Below are 22,590 nucleotides of genomic sequence, written 5' to 3' on the forward strand. Positions count from 1 at the left end.
CAGTAACAGTCTGATCTCTCTTTTCCCCATAGATAACATTACTGATAAACTGTTTAAAACTAAATGAGGTACAACTTTACATTAATCTGTAAAAGTATGCATTAATTTTCCATGTTTATTTTTTATTTTTTCTCATGATTTCTCAAATGGAATGTGATTTGAACCACCGAAATCCAAATAATTGTGGTCTTGGAGAAGACTCATCAGCCTCTTCTATTATTGAGATGGATTCAAAGAGTCAATAACTTGGGCAAGTGTCTTTCCAGTCCCAGCTCTGTTACTAAATAAATATGTCATTTGAAGATAGGTCACAAAATCTGGCTAGGTTTTCATTCATTTTGCTACTTAATGTCCTTATATATAAGCAGAAAACTCACTTTTAGCTCTGTGTGTGATTTTAGGATCTAAGTGCTTATGCTTTTGCCATGCACCAAGCAATCCTATTTGATCTTGCACAAAAGTTGGCACTTCATCTTTGTAGAAAATTCTACTTCCTTCTTCCTATTTAGCTTATCTCATTTTTGTCTACGTGGAAAACTCTACTTTTTCTCTCTGCTAATCTGTTTAACTCATTGAAGTATTGGCTAAGTCCCATCTTGACTTCCATCCATAAGGTGATGACCCCACCTCCATGATGGGTGGCTTGGTGGTATCTCTCTCTCTCTCTCTTTTGTTTCCCCAAGACAAGAGTCTCACTCTGTCACCCAGGCTGGAGTGCAGTGGTGCGATCTCCACTCACTGCAACCTCTGCCTCCCAGGTTCAAGAGATTCTCCCTGCCTCAGCCTCCTGAGTAGCTGGGATTACAGGGGCACGCCACCATGCCCAGCTAATTTTTGTATATTTAGTAGAGACAGGGTTTCACTATGTTGGTCAGGCTGGTCTCGAACTCCTGACATTGTGATCTGCCCGTCTCGGCCTCCCAAAGTGCTGGGATTATAGGCGTGAGTCACTGCGCCCGGCCAGTTGGTGGTATCTCTTATACAACAACACACTTTTGCAATTTTATTGCTTTTATGGGATGTTTAAAATGGTTTCTGTAAGACAAATCATGAAGATATAAATAAATGCATTAGTAAGGAAGAACCAGAGGTTAGAACTTATTTTCAGGTAAAATAATCCATTGGCTGAGGAGGCTGAGGCAGGAGAATCACTTGAATCTGGGAGGCAGAGGTTGCAGTGAGCCGAGATTGTGCCACTGAACTCCAGCCTGGGCAATAGAGTGAGACTCTGTCTCAAAAAAAAAAAAAAAAAAAATCCATTGAAAAAATTTCACATTGTAGACTGTTGACACTATATATAGAAATTCTTCATGGAATGGAGGAATACTTTGTAGCATTGAGGGGTTTGGCCTAGCAGCAGGACTCCAAGGGTAGAAATTGAAGCCAGCATTGTTGAATGACTATACAAAAGTCTTTTTCTTTGTCTTTTGCTGGCACAGGCACCATCTTGTCTGGGGATCCTTCCTCATGTTGGTACCACCCCCGCTTCCCAGTGATTACTTTATGGGTGGGATGCAGTTCTAGCCAAGGTGAGGCAAGGTCACCAGACGCTTCTGGGAAACATCATCTTGCTTTTACAAAAAGCTTATGAAACGACATCCCCTTCTTCCTCTGGAGATTTTCATGTCTGGAAGCAATGCTCTATTTACTGCATTTCATACATAAAATAACATGACTCAGAATAAGACACTTGCCAGTGGTAACAAATGGCAGAATCTATATTTGAACAAGGTCAAGGGGTCCCAGCCTATCATTTGTTGCCACCACCTATGTCACCTCCCATAAAAATAGTACTCTATTGTACATTTTCCAAAGTATTTCATATTTATCAAAAAATTCATATATTATGTATACCAGAAGAACATTATGACATAGGTATTATTACACTTACTTGGTCTGTGAGGCAATAGAGCTTCAATTAGGTCCACACAGCTAGTAAGTGGCTGGGCTGGCAGTTGAACCCAATGACTTCCAAGTCTTCTGCCTTTTCTGTGGTCCCAGAGATTACTATTTAAGGACAAATAGTAAGATCTCCCAGAGATCAGAAATGCAACTCTGAAAACATAGACTTTGTCCTGTTGGTTGTTGGTTTTCAACCTGTGCTTTTCCGAGCACTAAGCGTTCTGTGGAGGTACTTTGGGGACTTTGGGTGGCATGGACAATGGAGGTCATGGAGACTCTAGAGCCTCACCCCTTGTTTACAAGGTCAACAGAGGGATCTCCAAATTGATCTGTTCCAAATACTAGGCTCCTGAAATAGACTCCAATTGAACAAAGATTCATTGGCTTTCAAAGGAGTAAGGGCTAGGCTGGGCACAGTGGCTAATGCCAGCACTTTGGGAGGCCAAGGTGGGAAGATTGCTTGGAGCCAGAAGTTTGAGTGAGACCAGCCTGGGCAACATAGGGAGATCCTGTCTCTACAAAAAATTAAGAAGTCAGCTGGGCGAAGTGGCTCATGCCTGTAATCCCAGCACTTTGAGAGGCCAAGGTGAGAGGATTTTGTTTTTTCTCTTTTATGAATCTCATCATTCCTCGTTAATCTGAACATCCTTGAAGACAGAGTTGAGTACCATTTACTCTCTTTTTAACTCACTGTACACTCTGATCAGTGCTCTGTATTCAGCAGGCTGATTTATCAGATGAAATAGAAGCAGTTGATGGTCTTAAACCAGTGCTTTGTATCTAGTGAAAACACTTTTAGGAGCTGTCTCGAGGGACATCTGTCTCTGGGAAGGTTGAGGTGTTCATTTAAAAAAAAAAAATCATTAGCTGATTGCTCAGCTTCCTGTGTCTTGCTTCCTTTTCTCTTTTATAAGAGGAAGTTTTACAGACCAAATACATTTATGGCCAGTAATGCAAGTTTATAAATAGGGTATTTTAATTGAGTCTAAATCTGTGAAATCAGCAGAAGATAAAACGTCTTTCCAAAAATTAGACTAATTTATGATGATGATGTTTCTGAGAGGGGCAGATGAGAATCACTTTATATATATAATTAAATGTATAGGATTGGCTAAACCTCAACTGGTAATAAAAATCTAGCCTGGTCTGAATCAGAAAACTTACTGAAATGTTTCTGAATGCTTTTGTGAAACCTCAGCAGGAAGTTAGAATCAACACAGAGAATCCAGGGCAGTAAGCACATATGAGAAACAGTTGTCGCTCTCAGCTTTTAAAAACAAGAAGTATTTGTTGCTTTTTGAAAGAACGTTGGCACAATTTTAAAAGAAATCTAACACATATCTAAAATGGGGTCAGGAAAATCCCACACTAACCTCCTCCCCACCACCCAAAGCCATAACATTTTCCAAAATAATAAGGGCATTTTGAAGATCCAGAAGCTGTATTTTTTCCTACGTTTAGAAACCACGTTTACTTTTGAAGTTGATTTTAACGGAATGTTAGGCAAATTACCATCTTTTTGGAGGAATTTTTAACATTGGTCTTTCTAGAACTTAAGCTTGTGGGAACAATACCATTTTCTCATTGCTACCTTAGAATAATCCTGACTAACCTCGCCTTGGTGGTTGTGTTGGTCAGCGTTCCCTAGAGGGACAGAACTAATAGGATATATACATATATGTATATATGGAGTTTATTAAGGAGTATTAACTCACAGGATCACAAGGTCCCACAATAGGCCATCTGCAAGCTGAGGAGGAAGGAAGCCAGTCCGAATCTCGAGGCTGAAGAACTTGGAGTTTGATGTTTGAGGGCGGGAAGCATCTAGCACAGGAGAAAGATGTAGGCTGGGAGGCTAAGCCAGTCTAGCCTTTTCATGTTTTTCTGCCTGCTTTATATTTGCTGGAAGCTGATTAGATGGTGCCCACCCAGGTTAAAGGTAGGTCTGCCTTCCCCAGCCCACTGACTCAAATGTTAATCTCCTTTGGCAACACCCTCACAGACACATCGGGATCGATACTTTGCATCCTTCAATCCCATCAAGTTGACAGTATTAACCATCACAATGGTCATAATGGAGACTTTAATGTCCTGTTCTATTGACTGCTCACAAGTACTTCTTGTGAATGGACAGGGATCCTGAAGGAAGTGGAGTCCTGGGGAGGGCTTTGTAGCCACAGGCTTGCAGGCTCTGAGGGTGAAATGTTGATTATTATTAATTTAGATGAGATACTGAACTATTTAATGAACCAAGACATTGGCATTTGAGGTCCACTGTCTTCTCAGCCTCCCCGCCCCCCAACCAGTTTCCACTGTGAAATAATCTGTCTTGTGATTATCATATGCTTTCCTTATACATATTAATACATTCAGTTACATTTCTGTCTTGCCTGGGGAGATAGTGTGTCTTCTTAAGATGTTTGGCCTATCTCTGCTTTGGTTTAACCATATGAGGCCAATCGATCAATTGATTTTATTTTATTTATTTCTTGGAGACGGGGTCTCACTCTGTCACCGAGGCTGGAGTGCATTGGCCTATCATAGTTCACTGCAGCCTCAAACTCCTGGGCTCAAGTGATCCTCCCACTTTGGCCTCTCAAAGGGCTGGGATTTCAGGCATGAGCCATCATGTCCGGCCCATAGGCCAATTGATTTCTAAGTTCCTGGAGGCAAGGAACCTCTTTGTTGCTCCAATCCCTTTCTAAAATTTCCATTTTCCAAAAGTAAAGAAAATACTTCAAAAATTTATTCTTACATGCTGAGTAGTTAAAAAAAATTAAGCCAATGATCTTCCAAAGTTCAGAGTAATTTAGAGTAAGAGTAAACACTTTGCTTTGCTAGCCCTTCTTTGTAGTGTCTTATGGGGGAATTTTCCACTCTGTCTTTAAGAAGAGTAATGCTAACAGCTCATACTTATTTTGTACTTTGTCCTAGGTTCTGCAGAGTAAGCATTTTGCATGCATTAAATAACTTAATCTTCAAAGCAACCCCATGGATTACGTACTGCTATTACTTCTATGCTACACATGAGGGATAGGCTCTAGGAGGTTGAGAAGCTTGCCCAAGATCAGGGAACTCAGAAATGGCAAAGGCAGGATTTGAACCCAGACACCCTTACTCCAGGGTGTGTCTACCTAACTACTGTTAGAGGCCTTCAAGTCCAGGGGCAAATCCAAGGACTTTCAGTTTTTTAATTTTTATTTTTAGTGATAAGAGTCTCCCTGTGTCGCCTAGGCTGGAGTACAGTGGCACAATCTTGACTCACTGTAACCTTGAACTACTGGGCTCAAGCCACCCTCCCACCTCAGCCTCTCAAAGCACTGGGATTACAGGTGTGAGCAACCACACCTCGCCAACTTTCAGTATTTTTAAAAAAGGATATTGTAGTTCTCGAGCAAAAAAAAGATTTCTCGTATACTTTATGTATTTTTGGTTTTCGTTTTCATATATATGAAACCAGATCTCATTTATAATACATTTTAAATTAAGGGTTAATCTATTGATTGGCAACTTGGTTAAAGCAGGGAAAATGTTTTACCTCACAATTTCACTGGGCAACCTGCTATTTCCAGCTACCAAAAAGGAGGGCTAGTTTTTGTGCAGGAAAAAGCTGCCAACTCCATGCCTCAGTTCTAATGTTTTTTTTTTTTTTTAGATGGAGTTTCGCTCTTGTCACCCAGGCTGGAGTTCAGTGGCACAATCTTGGCTCACTGCAACCTCTGCCTCTTGGGCTTAAGCCATTCTCTTGCCTCAGCTGCCCAAGTAGTTGGGAATACAGGTGACTGTCACCACACCCGGCTAATTTTTTTGTATTCTTAGTAGAGACGGGGTTTCACCATTTTGGCCAGACTGGTTTCGAACTCCTGACCTCAGGTGATCCGCCCACCTTGGCCTCCCAAAGTGCTGGGGTTACAGGCATGAGCCACCGCGCCCAGCCCCTAATTTTTAAGTACTACGTCTATTGAAGACTTTTGCTCTTAGCTGTCTTCCTCTGCCAACATCCTTGGTGACATCAACGTCCAACTATGCGAGCCATCCAACTGTGCGACCCATCTTGGCCTTTCAGTTCTTTGATGATGTGTCTCAGAATCAGTGATTTTTTTTGCAATATTTCAATTGAGCCACCTGTTCCCATGGTTACAGCCTGGGCCAGGAACTGCACTATCTCTGGTTTCAAGCATCCTACTCTGACCACCACCAACTGTCCTTTCAATTCACTTCACTGGAATCACCCCATTGCAACAATGCTCTGACCTCATCAGGACCTCTCAGTCATTGATCCTATTCTATTTTTTCAAACTCCTATATTCCTTTCTTTTCTTTCTAGCTTCATTTTCTTTGCTATCCAGCTTAAATTCTATGATCCAGCATTATAATGACTCCCTTGTAAATACAATCAATTACCTTGTTCCTCTCTCTATCTTACTTGCCTGGCATAACCCTGACCTTGGTTGAAGGTAACTATGTTCCATTTTCTCAAACAATGGAAACATATAAGAGAAAAATCATACAATTGAGCTGACTGGTTTCATTTTAAAATCATGACCATAAACCTCAAGAGCTCACTCAGCACTGCCAGGTAATTCCATTGTGTTTCCCTGTATAGTGTTCTCCAAATGTTAGTCATTCCTCTATCACCTATATGACTTTTGCTGTATCTGAATACTACCTATGCAATCATGTACTAAATAATTTAGCTTAAGTTGATTCCAATTGAAAAATGTACCCATACCCTAAACTTTGAGCTAGACCAGGGGTTGGCAAACTATGGCCCATAGACCAAATCCAACCTGTTACCCGTTTTTATATGGCCCATAAGCTAAGAGTCAGTTTTAAATTTTTGGTTAGTTTAAAAAAAAAGAATAATAATATCTTGTACACGCGAAGATAAGTGACATAAAATTCAAATTTTGGGGTCTATAGGTAGTTTTATAGGAACATAGCCACATTTGTTTATGTTTTGTCTCTGGTTACTTTCACACTCAAAAAGCAGGACTGAGGGGTTGCAAAATAGACTACATGTGGTGCCTTTATCATTTTGCCCTGCTCATCCACAAATCACAAATAATAGGGGTACAGTTATAAATCTACAGTGTTTGGTAAAGTACCATATGTATTGTACTCTGGTGACATTTACTTTAATTTTAAAATGACCAGAGCTTACCCATCGCATTAATACAAGAAACGTGGATTTTGAATGTCATGCTTTTAAGACAGTGGATAGTAGATTATTTTTGTAGAATTAAATGCCAGAGCATTATGTTTACTATAAAGATGACACTATAGATGTGCTAAAAGAATACTTAGACATTGACATGACTAGACTAAGCACTCATTATAATATCCTTAACTTACAGAAAAGTAACAGTTAGAAAAATTAGAAAATTTAAAATGGAATATCTGACCACAGCAGAATTGTCTCACAAAAATAAAAGATAAAATGAGGCTGCAACCAAAATCAGTTTCTGAGTGGTTAATTTGTTAGCCAGGCAAAGAGAGCCCTTTACCAATGTTGAGGTCATTAAATCATGTTTAATTGCTGCAGCCAAAGAAACGTGCTCTTAGAGAAGATCAACTTGCAATTCAGTGAGACTGGTTGTTCACAGAGTTGAGGATGTTGGGAGCAACATGAACATATTTTTGCCTTAAAAGGAAGGCAAATGATTTTCTTTGGCTCTTGACAAGTTCACAAATGTTAACAATACTGAGCAGTTGTTATCTGAGATATCAGTGCCAAGACCGAAGGGACCAAAAAAAGCCTGTGTGGAGAGAATACAGGTGAGAATGCTTTAAGAGAAACAGAAAACATGAATTCAGTACAATCTGAAGTAGAATCTGATGTGTTAAAACTGATGATGGTAAAAATATGTGTTAACCAGAAAAGGGTTTAATTGGACACATTTACAAAGCTTCTGAAAATGAAAAGCCTGTGGTTATTCATTATATTATTCATCAGCAAACACATCACAGAAAATATTTCTACTTATCAGGCATTATTAAACCAGTAGTGTAAATGTTGAACTTCATCACTCTTGTGGACTTAACCATTGTCACTTCTACAAGTTTTTGCCAGAAATAGAAACCATATATCTTGACTTGCTCTGATGCACAGAAATTTGATGGATCAGTGGTGACAATCTTTTATTTCAATTTTTTGAAACTCAGGGGTGAGACTGAAAGTTTTTCCAAATAAGAAACACAGCCTTCAATCAGTATTATTGAATACTGAACAGTTTTGGAAATTAGCTTTTGCCGTACAGTTGGTAATATTTATTAATCAATTCAAGGTATAATTACAAGGTAAGTCAGTACTATATGCAATAACTGCTAATGTCATTCTAAGTACAAGCTGTCAGGCTGCCCTATATGCTTTCTGTGCTGATGAAATTTAAAACAAAATGTGAAATCTTCATTCTCACACAAATATTCAGCACTCAATGTACATGCAAAGGGAACTCCCATATTTCAAAAACATGTTAATATTCAACTGCAATTGAGGAGCTTCCATCTAACCTTCAACTGGAAGCTTTTAATCTGCAGCTAATGACATGCTTAAAGATAAATATCAACATAAAAATCTAAGGTAATTTTATAGATGTCTTCTGAGTGATTAATATGCTCAATTTAAATCACATACTTATGAAATGAAATCAGTAGTTAGCAGTACCCATCTGTGTGAATGACATTTTTAAAGATGAAACACATAAATTTTCATTCCAGATAAGCATTAAGAAGTGGAAATTTGGCCGGGTGTGGTGGCTCACACCTCTAATCCCAGCACTTTGGGAGGCCGAGGCAGGCGGATCACCTGATGTTGGAAGTTTGAGACCAGCCTGACCAACATGGAGAAACCTCATCCCTACTAAAAATACGAAATTAGCCAGGCGTGGTGACGCATGACTGTAATCCCAGCTACGTGAGAGCCTGAGGCAGGATAATCACTTGAACCCGGGAAGCGGAGGTTGCCGTGAGCCAAAATCGCGACACTGCACTTCAGCTGGGTCAACAGCGAAACTCCATTTCAAAAAAAAAAAAAAGTTGAAATTAGGAATAAATTTTGACGATAGGAAACACTAACTTTGAGACTTAGTGAAGAAAAATGTTATTCATCCCCCAAAATAATTGTGTTCTTAGTAGTAGTAGACTCCAGCTCTTCTAGGGAAACCCCCAAAGGGAAAACGACTTTAGGAATAATTAGCTGCCAGGTGATTCAGAGGACGTAGGATTCAAAGAAGGCTCGTGCAGCTCTTGCTTCACCCCAGACTTTCCATAATCCTTCCGATTGGTTGACACTTTTCCTATAAAAAGACATGTGATGCAGTCCTTCTGGCAGTCCTTTGCTAGAAAGTGCTTTCTCCTCCTAGAACAGAAAAATGTTAACATTGAATGCCCAATTTATCCCTGTAAATTTTTCCAAGAATATTAAACTATTTTAAACTTGCAATTTCACAACTAAAAGATCACTTTAGTAAGGCCATGAATGGTGGTATTGTATTATATACAACAAATCTTTTTGACTAGTTAAGAAAATACCAATTAAAATGGCATTAAAAAGTATTGAATTTACAGTCAAATAAACATGATATAGGAACAGAAAATATATATTTACTGTAGGTATTTTTTAGAACCTTATATTTATCCAATTAAAATGTCTTGAAATGCACTTTACATTTTTGGTAAGATGTTTTTTAAAAGAACAATTGCACTTTACCTGAATAGTGAAACTAAGGTCTTTGAGTTGTTTATTTTTCATAAAGTGAGTTCTCAGTGGTTCTCTAAGCTTAGCCTATAGTAAAGTTATAAGACAGATCACATTTATTTAAGGTGTAAAAATATATTGGAAACAGTCATATGTATGGGGAAAAGATAGAAAATGGACTTTAAAATAAATGAAGTGAAAATGTATGAAAATCTTTGGAAATGACACCGACAAATTGCTTGACAACTAGCTGTATGTCACAATAGAACAAATAAGGGACAGGGGATGTGTTTTAGGATGAATTAAAGTCATTGCTGAAGAGTGTTCATTTATTAGATAAATCAAATAAGGATCAGCAAACAAGTGAAACAAGTATAGGAAAGGACTGAGAATGGCTTTAAAGACCTTGAAGTGCTGCCACTCACTTGCAATAGCAGGTTTCAGTGGTCTGTACTTCACCAAGTAATCTTCTTGTAGATGACTGAAGGAGCTGCTTGCAGGCTTTGAGAACATTTCGTTCAGCTAGGACTTAGTCCATTCAGGCTGCTACAACAAAAATACCTTAGACTGGATAATTTATAAACAATAGACATTTATTTCTCACAGTTCTGGAGGCCAGAAAGCACAAGATCAGGGAGCCAACAGATTCAGAGCCTGGTGAGCTCCTCCTGTTCCTTATGGGTGGGTGGCACCTTCTTGCTGTGTCCTCTTTTTTTTCCCCCCATGAGATGCAGTCTTGCTCTGTTGCCCAGCTAGAGTGCAGTGGCGCCATCTTGGTTCGCCACAGACTCTGCCTCCCAGGTTCAAATTATTCTCATGCCTCAGCCTCCTGAGTAGCCGGAATTACATGTAGTCGCCACCACAACTGTCTAATTTTTTGTAGAGACATGGTTTCACCACATTGGCCAGGCTGGTCCTGAACTCCTGACCTCAGGTGATCTGGCCAACTTGACCTCCCAAAGTGCTGAGATTACAGGTCTGAGCCACTGTGCCCAGCCTGTCTTGCTATATCCTCACATGGAGGAGGAAGCAAGGGAGCTCACTCAAGCCACTTTTTCTAAGTTTCAAAACTGTTACTTTATATCTAGATATAGATACAGATAGATATGTCCTTTTAAGAAAGAATTTCGCTTTTGAAAATTTTTTCTTCATTTAAAAATTTTAATTTTTTTTTTTTTTTTGAGATGGAGTCTCACTCTGTCACCCAGGCTGGAGTGCAATAGCACAATCTCGGCTCACTGCAAGCTCCACCTCCCAGCTTCACGCCATTCTCCTGCCTCAGCCTTCCAAGTAGCTGGGACGACAGGCACCCACCACCAAGCCCAGCTAATTTTTTGTATTTTTAGTAGAGATGGAAGTTTCACCATGTTAGCCAGGATGGTCTCGATCTCCTGACCTCGCGATCCGTCCACCTCGGCCTCCTAAAATGCTGGGATTACAGGCATGAGCCACCGTGCCCGGCTAAAAATTTTAATGTGTTTTTTAAATGGACATATGACTGTATATGTTTATGGGATTCATAGTGAAGTTTTTTTTGTTTTTTGTTTTTCATAGTGAAGTTTTGATACAAATAATATATAGTGACCAGGATAATTAGCAGATCCATCATCTCAAACATTTATTATTTCTTTGTGTTAGGAACATTCAATATCCTCCTTCTAGCTATTTGAAACTATATAATGTACTATAGTAAACAGTAGTCATCAAACAGTGGTATGGAACACTAGAACTTATTCCCCCTGTCGAGCTGTCCCTTTGTATCCTTTAACAAATCCAAGCTACTTTTAGAAGGGCTAATGTCCATCATGAGGGTGGTGCCCCCATGACTTCATCATTCCCCAAAGGCCCCACTTCTTGGCACTATCACAAGGGGTATTAGGTTCCAACAAATGAATTTGGGATGGAGACCACCAACATTTAGATCATAGCAAGTGTTTAGGAAAATAGTAAAATCAAGCCTACTCTTTTAAACAACCTTTAGGCAATTAAAATGTCATAGGAGTGATTTCAGTGACAAGTTTTTATACGGAAGTCAAAAGTCCCAAAAGTTATCATATTACAAATGTTCCTATGAGAAACATGTACATCTGTAAAACAAACAAGCAAACAAGCAAAAGGAGGAAACGAGAGTTCTAAACTTATGACACCACAAGAAAACTCCAAAACAGAGGTCTGTACTGAGGTATTGTGGGCCACAGTGCGCTGCCCACACACGGAGTTTTGTGACAGGTCTGGACTGGAGCTTGTTTGTGCATTTTTTCTTCTCTCCTTTGCTTAAACTGTTTTCAGACCTAGAGACTACTCCCTCCAACTCCCAGACTGAAATGTTCTACCACCATGGTCTCAGCTAGTCCAAATCATCATCTCCTCCAAGGTCCAGACCTCAGGGTCCCCCCAGCTGAACTTCTTTTACGTCATCACATCATCAGATACTGCTTGAAGAGTCACTTGGCTCACGTCTTGATATCCCAGAAATCTCAAAGGCATCTGGCAAGGGCTGAGCCAAGTACTTTTTCCGCCTCCAGTTACCACAAAATCACATTGTTTTGTACAGAGAAAAATCTGTTTCATGCTGATTTTTAAAGACTGTGCAAATTTATATCTTCTATACTCATGAATAAGAGCAACGAGGTTGACCGAAGTGACCGAAATTAGGCTTTATGACATGGGATTCTTAAACAATTGGATTAGAGTTAATGGAGAAGGATTTCCATCTGGTTCTCTTCCAGGTATCTTGAGTTGTAATCAATTTTGTGTTTCCTCTGGCAGTGTTGGTTCATAGAAAATTTAACAAGTTTGGCCGGGCACAGTGGCTGACACCTGTAATCCCAGCACTTTGAGAGGTGAAGGCAGGCGGATCACCTGAGGTCAGGAGTTTGAGACCAGCTTGGCCAACATGGAGAAACCCCGTCTCTACTAAAAATACAAAATTGGCTGGGCGTGGTGGCGCATGCCTGTAATCCCAGCTACTCAGGAGGCTGAGACAGGAGAATCACTTGAACCCGGGAGGCGGAGGTTGTGGTGAGCCGAGATTGCGCCATTGAACTCCAGCCTGGGCAACAAGAGTGAAACTCTGTCTGAAAAAATAAAAATAAAAAAAGAAAAGAAAATTTGACAAGTTTGTAGTGGTTTTACTGCAAGGAAAAACTACATCTTGAAAATGTGTTTACTCCAAATTGTACTATTAATAGATTTCTGAAAGCCTAAGTTTTCATTAAGAACTTTTTCTTTAAAGGTGCATCAAGTGAAAGCCTTGAGATGATTCTGGATTAGATACATGGCAAAGTTACTGTAAGATCAAAAGCCATCGTCCGGATGAAGAAATCTTCAGGGTCGATATGAATGCACATAGGATGACTGATGGAATCCAAGAAAAGCTGCCATAGCTCTGATTTTGTCTTTTTGTTTTGTCTTTACAGACATGCTCTTACTCTGTCACCCAGGCTAGAGTGTAGTGATGATCATAGCTCACTGCAGCCTTGACCTCCTGGGCTCAAAGCTATCCTCCTGCCTAAGCCTTTTTTTTTTTTTTTTTTTTTTTTTGAGATGGTGTCTTGCTCTGTTGCCCAGGCTGGAGTGCAGTGGTGCCATCTCAGCTCATTGCAACCTTCGCCTCCCAGGTTCAAGTGGTTCTCCTGCTTCAGCCTCCCAAGTAGCTGGGATTACAGGCATGTGCCACAACGCCCGGCTAATTTTTGTATTTTTAGTAGAGACGGGGTTTCACCATCTTGACCAGGCTGGTCTCAAACTTCTGACCTCAGGTGATCCACCCGTCTCAGCCTCCCAAAAGTGTTGGGATTACAGGAGTGAGCCACCGCCCCGGCCCACCAAAGGCTTTAAAGTGAAGTGAATGAAGATTTCATTTTCTGATTCTGCTACAAATTGCGGGACCTCAAACAAGTTACTCATCTTCTCTTTGCTTTAGTGTTGTGGTCTGGAGCCTGATCGTCACTCTACCACTTACCCTGTACGTCTTGGAAATTTTATTTTATTTCCTGTGACTGTTTCCTTGTCTTGAAGATGGATTATTCTAACATCCACTTCATAATCTTGTTTCATTTAAGGAGATCAATCATACGCGGGAAGCACGTAGAACAGCGCATGGAAGAGCACAAGTATTTCATAATGAGAAGCTGTGGCTGTTACTAATACTGTTATTACTAGTTATCTGTATTTCCAGGCAGGGTTGTTGAGAAGGTGAAATGAAAGAACACATACCAGGGCAGGCTACATAACTTGCGGAGCCCGTTACAGAATGAAAATGCAGGACACCTTGTTCAAAACTTCCTAAAAACGTCAAGACTGGGACAGCAGAGTATTAAACCAAGCGCAGGACCCGAACCTGCAAAGGTTGCAAGCTCGCAGACACCTTTGCACACAGTGGGTGCTAAATAAATGCTCCGTTCACCCTTGTGAAGGCTCCTATGCCTCACTCGCGGCAGCACCGTTCACACTGACCACTGGTTGCATTTATCGCTGACATAAGGATGAGGCCTGGAATTGCATTCACGGCAGAGTCCCACCGGGAGGACCGACCCTTACCCCCGCCGACTCCCCCAGGTCGCCCTGCTGCAGGCCGCTCAGCTGCAGGCCCTCGCCACAGAAGCCACGCTCAGGGGTTCGGGGTCCATCCCGGCCTCCAGCGGCCGGGCCACCCGACTCGCGCGCAGCCGGGCGCCGCCGCGTCCCCGCGGTGTTTACCCGTTGCTCGAGGAGACGCCCCGGCCACCCGCCGGCTCCACGCGCCGCCGCCTAGCTCAGGGCCGGTTCCGGGTCCGAGCGCGCACTCGGGCTCGCATCGCCATGAGCCGCGGCCGCTCCTCTGGCTCCGGGAGCCTGGACTGCACCAGCCATACCGCGTTGGGTGCTGCTTCGCCCGCGCCGGAGGTACGGTCCCAGCTGCCGGCCGCGCGCGAGGGTGGCTCGGGGGATAGACGACCCTTGAGGGGCTGAGGTGCCCCTGGTTTGCACCCTTTTCCTCCCGGAGGCGTGGGCAGAATCAGAGCAGCTCTGTGCGCGCGTGGGCGGTGGCCTGGGACTGCCAGGGCGCTGATTTCAGGAGGGGATGGGCAGGACTGGAGTTTGCGGAGTGCGTCTGAATTTTAGGTTGTGCCACGCTGCTTCTCTGACCATTTAAAAATGTGAAATTCGAAAGATAGTGTGACCGGGCAGTTCCTCCCCGCCACCTCTGGGAGCAAAGAATTCCTTCATTTAACTTTTCTGGCTTAGCTACTGAAGTTTGCTTCGGAGCAATTTCTGGAAAATCTGATGTGGTAGGAGGAGGACCAGCCGGGAGTAGAGTCGCTGGCCCTTTCGTTGCGAACTAATCCAGAAACGTTGATAATTCAGTTGCTGCTGGATGCCGCTATTCATTTACTCCCAGGAGTTACTTAGGCTCTGGGTACTTTCAGGTATTCGATGTGCCAACGCGCGCGCGCACTCACACGAACATGCGCGCACAGACGCTCGTGCACACACGCGAACACGCACACACGAGAGCAAACACGGGCGCGCACACACACGAACACAGGCACATGCACACTTGGGCGCACAAGAAGATCTGGCTAGCTCAGCCTGGGTTAAGTATCCCCCCTTTGGCCCTGGCATCGGGGCCCACCAGGTATCGTGTGTATCGGGAGTAGATGCCCGAAATGGAGAAATTGTGTTCAGCTCAACTGCTAACGGCAAGTAGCTCACCCAATTAGCATATGATTGAGCATCTTTTCTTTCTTTCTTTCCAAAGTTTTGGACTTTTCCTACCACGCTGTGTACTGACCATAGATATCGCTGGAGGATGTAGTGGATTCAAAACATGAGTTGGATTCTCCAAGGTGTTATCGGAATTCTTCTAATATTCAGCAGTTTTGATTGTTGCCTTACATCTGACCTGTATTTAGATCTCTCTGATTCCTGGCATATTTGTGGAAAATAAGTACCACTATGTGCAAATAAAACTATTTTTTTCTTTCTTTCTAACTCATAGGCCAGTTACTAGATGTTTTTTCTTTCATCTGACATTTTCATATTTGACGTTATTAATTTTTATCCCAATGTGGTGTCTTAACCATACATAAGTATGTGATATTTTTATATCATTTATATATTTTTTTTGGTGAGCCCATAGAGAGTAAATTACAGCCATCATGATTCTTTCTTTCTCTCTCCTTTTTTCCCTCTCTTTCTCTCCCTCCCTCCTTTTCTTTCTTTCTTCTTTTTTTCAGACAGGGTCTCACTGTGTCACCCAGGCTGGAGTGCAGTGGCACGATCTTGGCTTGCCGCCATCTTGACCCGCCCCCGGGCTCAAACTAGCTGGGACTACAGGCATGCCACCACGCCTGGATAATTTTTGAATTCTTTGCAGAGGCGGAGTTTTATCGTGTTGCTCAGGGTAGTCTCAAACTCCTGAGCTCAAGCGATCCACCTGCCTCAGCCTCCCAAAGTGCTGGGATTACAGAGGTGCACTACCATGCCTGGTGCCCTATGACCTTTCATCTGTAAATACTCTGGTGTGTTATCTCCTATGAATAAGGGTATTTTCTAATGAACATATAATGATCAAAATCAGGATATTTAGCATTGTGACAATAATATTATCTAATGTACACGATCTACTAAAACTTTGCCAGTTGTCCCAATTGTGCCATTTATTGCAATTTTTTTTTTTCCATTTTAGGATCACACATTGTATTTAGTTATGTCTCCAGTCTCTTCAAACCTGCAACAGTTCTTCACCTTTTTGTTTTGTTTTGTTTTTTGTTTTATTTGTTTTTGTCTTCGATGATACTGATATTTTTGCAGAGTCCAGGTCATTTGTTTTATATAATAAGTTTCTCTGATTGTTCTTCACGATTCGATTTTTGGTAGGAATAACACAAGAGATGTTATGTCTCAGTGTATCACACCAGGAGGGGCATATATCAGCTTGTCCCATTATTGGTGATGTCCCCAACTGGTGGCCTCTGCCAGATTTTTCCCCTTTAGCAATAAATAAGTAATCATATTAGTTGAGTAATAACATTGATTCAGATAGAAATTTTTAGCATAAGTCACTACCTACAAAAGGAAAATGTCCTTTAAGCATGAGATTTTAACTGGCTTAAAATAACTAAATTTTATTGAAAACAGAAGTAGCTGCAGACAAGGCAGCATTTATTACAATTAAATATTCAGTTTGCAAAATACTTTATCTGAGATAATCTTATCATTTAGATAGGCAGGGCAGAAATTTCTCACTATATAAGGTGAGGAAATAGCTTACTCCACTAGAAATGATGGAGCAGGGACTCGTATCTTTCTTTCAAAAGTTTTGTACTTTTCCTACCATGCTGGACTGAAAAACATTAAATTACAAAGCCCTGATAGCCTGTAACTTCCTGGAAAAGTAAAATATTGTAGAGACTGAGATACTAGCTTTGGACTCAAAACTAGATTCAAACAATCCTGATTATACCACTAATCTGTGACACCTTGCTCAAAACAATTAATGTATCAGCATTTCAGTTTTTTCATCTAAAACATGGAATCATAAAACTTATCACATAATGTAGTTTGAGGATTTCACAGTTAATAAATGTAAGGCACCCAAGAGAGTGTCTCACAGAATAAGTGCATATCAATATTAGCTATTGTTATTCTTTGTAACTTTTGAAATTTGCTTTGGTGTCAACACCACTGCACCTGCTCCTACCATCATCACCAATGCTTCCATCAACACTTCAGCCACCATCTCAATAATCAGTATTTTGAGAATCTATAGGAGGCACAGAGGATACAAAAATGAAGTGGAGACTGATCCTGCTCATAATGAAGAATCAACAGCTTACAATCCACTGTGGGAGGCAGAGGTGGGTATATTGCTTGAGCCCAAGAGTTCAAGACCAGCCTGGGCAACACGGCAAAACCCCATCTCTACAAAAAACACAAAAAGTACCCAGGCATGACCTGTAGTCCTAGCTACCTGGGAGGCTGAGTTGGGAGGATCACTTGAACCAAGGAAATTGAGGCTGCTGTGAGCCTTGATCGCACCACTGCACTCCAGCCTGGGCAACAGAACAAGACCCTGTCTCAAAAATAAAAAAATAAAAATAAAAAAAGAGTTTACAATCAAGAGAAATAGACACATAAAATATTACTCTTTTATTGACACTAAAATTTAATGCTGAACTCTTCTCAAGTTGGATTTACCTATAATGCGATCACCAGTAGAGCCTTACTGGGATGGAAAATGTGACAAATACTAACAGCAATATTATGAGAATTGAAGTGGAGCAGCCCAAACACGAAGGAAAGAGATATGCTTTGGGGGAAGTTTAGAAACAGCTTTCAGTAAGACTGCACAACTTTGTCATGCATTTGAAATAACGCTACCCAGTGAAAAATGTGCTCGGTGTGGTGGCTCACGCCTGTAATCCGAACACTTTGGGAGGCTGAGGCGGGAGGATCACTTGAGGTCAGGAGTTTGAGACCAGCCTGGCCAACATGGTGAAACCCCGTCTCTACTAAAAATACAAAAATTAGCCAGGCGTGGTGGTGGCTGCCTGTAATCCCAGTTACTGGAGAGGCTGAGGCAGGAGAATTGCCTGAGGCGGAGGTTGCAGTGAGCCGAGATCATGCCACTGAACTTCAGCCTGGGTGACAGAGCGAGACACCATTTCAAAAAAAAAAAAAAAAAAAAGTGACCAAATTATAAAATAGGATCACCAGTCAGCAAAAAGCTGTAGCAATAGTTTTGTGGAAGGTGCTTGGATTCCAAATCCTCTGCAGGCTCTCTTGCTATGTCAGTGTTTTCACACACCTGGAAAACTTTCAAAGTTAGAACTCCAGTAGATACCATTGTTGGGAATTTGAGCATCTCTTTCCTTTCTGTAAAACAAGGGTTAATTAGGATAACTGTCAACAGAATTGTTATGAGAAGCAAATGTAAATAGCAACACACTCTATCAGCAGCTATAGTTCCTCAAAGCAAAGGACTAACAGCTGGTCATAGCTAATTATAAAGGAATTAAAGTCCGTTTTCCTTTTTCTTCCCATCATTTCCACTTTAAAAAACCTCATATAAAATACATATAACATAAAATTTGCCTTCTTAACTTACAAATGTACAGTTTAGTGGCATTAAGTACATTCACATGGTTGTGCAACCGCTGCCACAAGCCATCTTCAAAACTTTGTTCATCTTGCCAAAATGAAACTCTGTACTCATTAAGCAATAACTTCCCATTTCCTCCTCCCCACTGCTCCTAACAACCACCATTCTACTTTCTTTCTCTATGAATTCGACTATTCTAGGCATGCTGTATAAGTGGAATCAGACTGTATTTATTCTAGGCATGGTGTAAAAGTGGAATCATACTGTATTTGACTATTCTAGGCACTCTTTATAAGTGGAATCAGACTGTATTAGACTATTTAGGCATTCTGTATAAGTGGAATCAGACTGTATTTGACTATGCTAGGCACTCTGTCTGTATAAGTGGAATCAGACTGTATTTGTCCTTCAATGACTGGCTTATTTCACTTAGCATAATGTCCTCAGTGTTTCTTCATGTTATAGCATGTGTCAGAATTTCCTTCCTTTTTAAACCTGAAATATATTCCATTGTATGCATATGCCATGTTCTGTTTATCCATTCATCTGTCTCTGCACACTTGCGTTGTTTCTATCTTTTGGTTGTTGTAAATAATGCTGCTATGAAAATGAGTGAACCAATATCTCTTTGAGACCCTGCTTTCCATTTTGAGGGATATATACCCAGAAGTGAAATTGTCAGATCCTATGGTCATTCTATTATTAGTTTTTTGAGGAACTGCCATAATGTTTCTGTAGTGGCTGCACACATCTTACATTCTCACCAGCAATGCACAAAGGTTCATTTCTCCACATCCTCACCCACACTTGTTATTTTCTGTTTTTTTTTTTTCTTTTATTGTAGCCTTTCTAATGGGTATGAGGTAGTATCTATTCCCACTTTTTAAAGAACCATTTCCTCCCTCTTCTGGTTTGCTCTGTTTTTTTTTTTGTTTTCCTCCTTTTTCTCAAAATCAAATTTAAGAAGAGATCTGTCTCTAATCACATTCTTCATATGAACATAAATCAGAAGTCTTGTCTAGATATAATGAAAACCAACCTCCATCCCACCACCCCCAAAAAGAGAATACAGAGAAAAAGAAACTGAAGGAATAGGGAAAAAAGAAAACACAAATGATAGTTGAAAGAAATAGAAACTTACCAGTAATTACGATAAATACATATGGACAAAATGCTTAGTTAGCTAAGAAATAGTCATATTGCATTTAAAAAATCTAAATATATGCTATTTATGAAAGACACATTTAAACAAAAAGATATGGGAAGGTTGAAAGCAAAAGTGTATAAAAATGTGTATCAGGCACGTAACAACCAAAATAAAATTGATCGACTATATTAATATTATGCAAAATACTTTAACGCAAGAAAAGCATCAGTAGTGGTAAAGAGAGTCACTAAATAATGCTAAAAATTTCATTCATCAGGTAGTTGTAATAATTCTAAATGTATATGTTCTTAAGAACACAGCATCAAAATAGAAAAACGAAAATTGACAGAAGCAAAAATCTGTAAGGACAAATAGACAAATCCATAACTAAAGAGAATATTTTAAACATATCTCTTGGTATTTAGTAGATCAACCAGACAAAAACTTGGTAAGAGAGCTGCTAAAAGTGCTGAAATGTAAATTTGAGTAAGTCACTGTGAAGAATAGAAATATGTAAACTATTTGGGATATGGCTATAAAAATTAACAGGATTATTTTTCCCCAATTACCCAAGGGAATATATGCTTTTCGTCTATGAAATAATCAACCAGACAAAAGCTTAGAAATTGTACTCTATTGGTGGGAAGTCAATTAGATGAGTAATGCTTCCCCTTGTTTTAAATAAAAAGGCTTTATACTATTAAAAATAATGACTATCTAAGTATGAGCAAACATTAGACAAACCAATCTTGAAGGACATTCTACAATATGTTGACCAGGACTCTTCAAAACTGTCAAGATAAGGATTTGGGGAGACTAAGGAAAAATGAAAACTAAATGGATTCTGGACTGGAAAAAAGGATATTAGTGAAAAAACAAACTGATTATATTGGAATAAGGTCTATTCCTTTGTTAATAGTATTGTAACAATGTCAATTTCTTGGTTTTAATAGATTTACCTCAGTTGTGTAAGTCGTTACTATTAGGGGAAGTTGGTTAGAGGGCATATAGAAACTCTGTTTTGTTTTGTAACTTTTTTGGAATTCTAAAATTATTTCAGAATAAAAAAGTCTCAAAAAATAAATGATAACCAGTTAATCCGTTTACACATATCCAACTTCATTTTGACTTTAACATTTAGTTTCTCTTGGTATTATCTACTCTTTGACCACCTGGCTTTAGAGATGAGATAAAATTTTCAAAGAACAGGTAGGAGAGAGCTTTTTGAATGCCAGAGTCACTTTTTCTTTGCATATTTTAAAGGGACTGCTTGTGTATTTGCTTACTGTTACCAAATATAATGTGTAGTGTATTTCAAACAATAGTGAATACTCCTTGGTTTGTACTTGAATTAAGTTGACTAATAATTATAAAGACTTTTTTCCATGTTCAAGGACAACTTGATTTTTTTTTTTTTTTTATTGAAAAAGGGAGTAACATTTGCTGAGCCAGGAATTATTTATACTATGCTCTTTTACTCAAGGTTTCCTTATTTCTTTGTTTTGCTTCCAACTTTCTTTTCTTTGAAATTGGTGCTTTGGTGGCTTTGATCTAAGGCAGAGAAGTTCAAAGGCATTGCTGAGGCAGACCAGTAGCACCTCATTCTTTCTCTTATTGATACCAGCACAGCTATTGCTGATAGCTTATATATCTACATGTTCAGATATTGCTTATAAAAATAACTGTCTAAACCAGGCATGGTGGCCCATACCTGTAATCCCAGCAACTCAGGATATTGAGGCTGGAGGATCGCTTGAGCCCAAGAGTTTTGAGATTGCAGTGAGCCATGATCGCGCCACTGCACTCCAGGCTGTGTGCAGAGCAAGACTTTGACTCTAAAAATAATAATGACAATAATAATTAGTAAATAATAAATCAATAAATATCTGAGTTCCCTCATTAGTGCCATAAGGAGTGGGTCAGTCTCATAAAAATAAATATCTGGGCCGGGCGCGGTGGCTCAAGCCTGTAATCCCAGCACTTTGGGAGGCCGAGGCAGATGGATCGCCTGAGGTCAGGAGTTCGAGACAAGCCTGGCCAACATGGTGAAACCCTGCCTCTCCTAAAAATACAAAATTAGCCAGGCATAGTGGGGGGTGCCTGTCATCCCAGCTACTGGGGAGGCTGAGGCAGGAGGATTGCTTGAACCCAGGAGGTGGAGGTTGCAGTGAGCAGAGATCATGCCATTGTGCTACAGCCTAGGTGACAAGAGCGAAACTCCATCTCAAAAAAACCAAAAACCAAAAAACAAAAATTAGGTGGGAGTGGTAGCATGCGCCTGTAATCCCAGCTACTCAGGAGGCTGAGGCATGAGAATTGCTTGAACCCAGGAGTTAGAGGTTGCAGTGAGCTGAGATCGTACCACCGCACTCCAGCCTGGGTGACAGAGTGAGACTGTCTCAAATAAATAAATAAGTAAATAAATAGGCTGGGCATGGTGGCTCATGCCTACAATCCCAGCAATTTGGAAGGGTGAAGCGAGTAGATCACCTGAGGTCAGGAGTTTGAGACCAGCCTGACCAACATGGAGAAATCCCATCTCTACTAAAAATACAAAATTAGCCAGGCGTGGTGGTGCATGCCTATAATCCCAGCTACTCAGGAGGCTGAGGCAAGAGAATCACTTGAACCTGGGAGGTGGAGGTTGTAGTGAGCCAGATCATGCCATTGCACTCCAGCCTGGGCAACAAGAGTGAAACTCCGTCTCAAAAAAAAAAAAAAAAAAAATTAGTAAGAACTTATCATAGCTATATC

General features: G+C 40.5%; 1 protein-coding gene across 1 annotated transcript in view; it reads left to right on the plus strand.

Annotated features, from left to right (window-relative positions):
* The first annotated feature begins 12,297 nt into the window (after positions 1-12,297).
* The window catches only part of CCDC170 (coiled-coil domain containing 170), a 138,497-nt gene continuing 128,204 nt past the window's right edge, over positions 12,298-22,590 (plus strand). Inside the window, exons 1-2 of the mRNA XM_023205853.3 lie at positions 12,298-12,330; positions 14,117-14,488. Coding sequence (XP_023061621.2) covers positions 12,298-12,330; positions 14,117-14,488 — 405 coding nt within the window. The remainder of the gene's footprint in view (positions 12,331-14,116; positions 14,489-22,590) is intronic.

This window comes from Piliocolobus tephrosceles, chromosome 5 (assembly GCF_002776525.5).
Source record: "Piliocolobus tephrosceles isolate RC106 chromosome 5, ASM277652v3, whole genome shotgun sequence".
Classification (NCBI taxonomy): Eukaryota; Metazoa; Chordata; class Mammalia; order Primates; family Cercopithecidae; genus Piliocolobus; species Piliocolobus tephrosceles.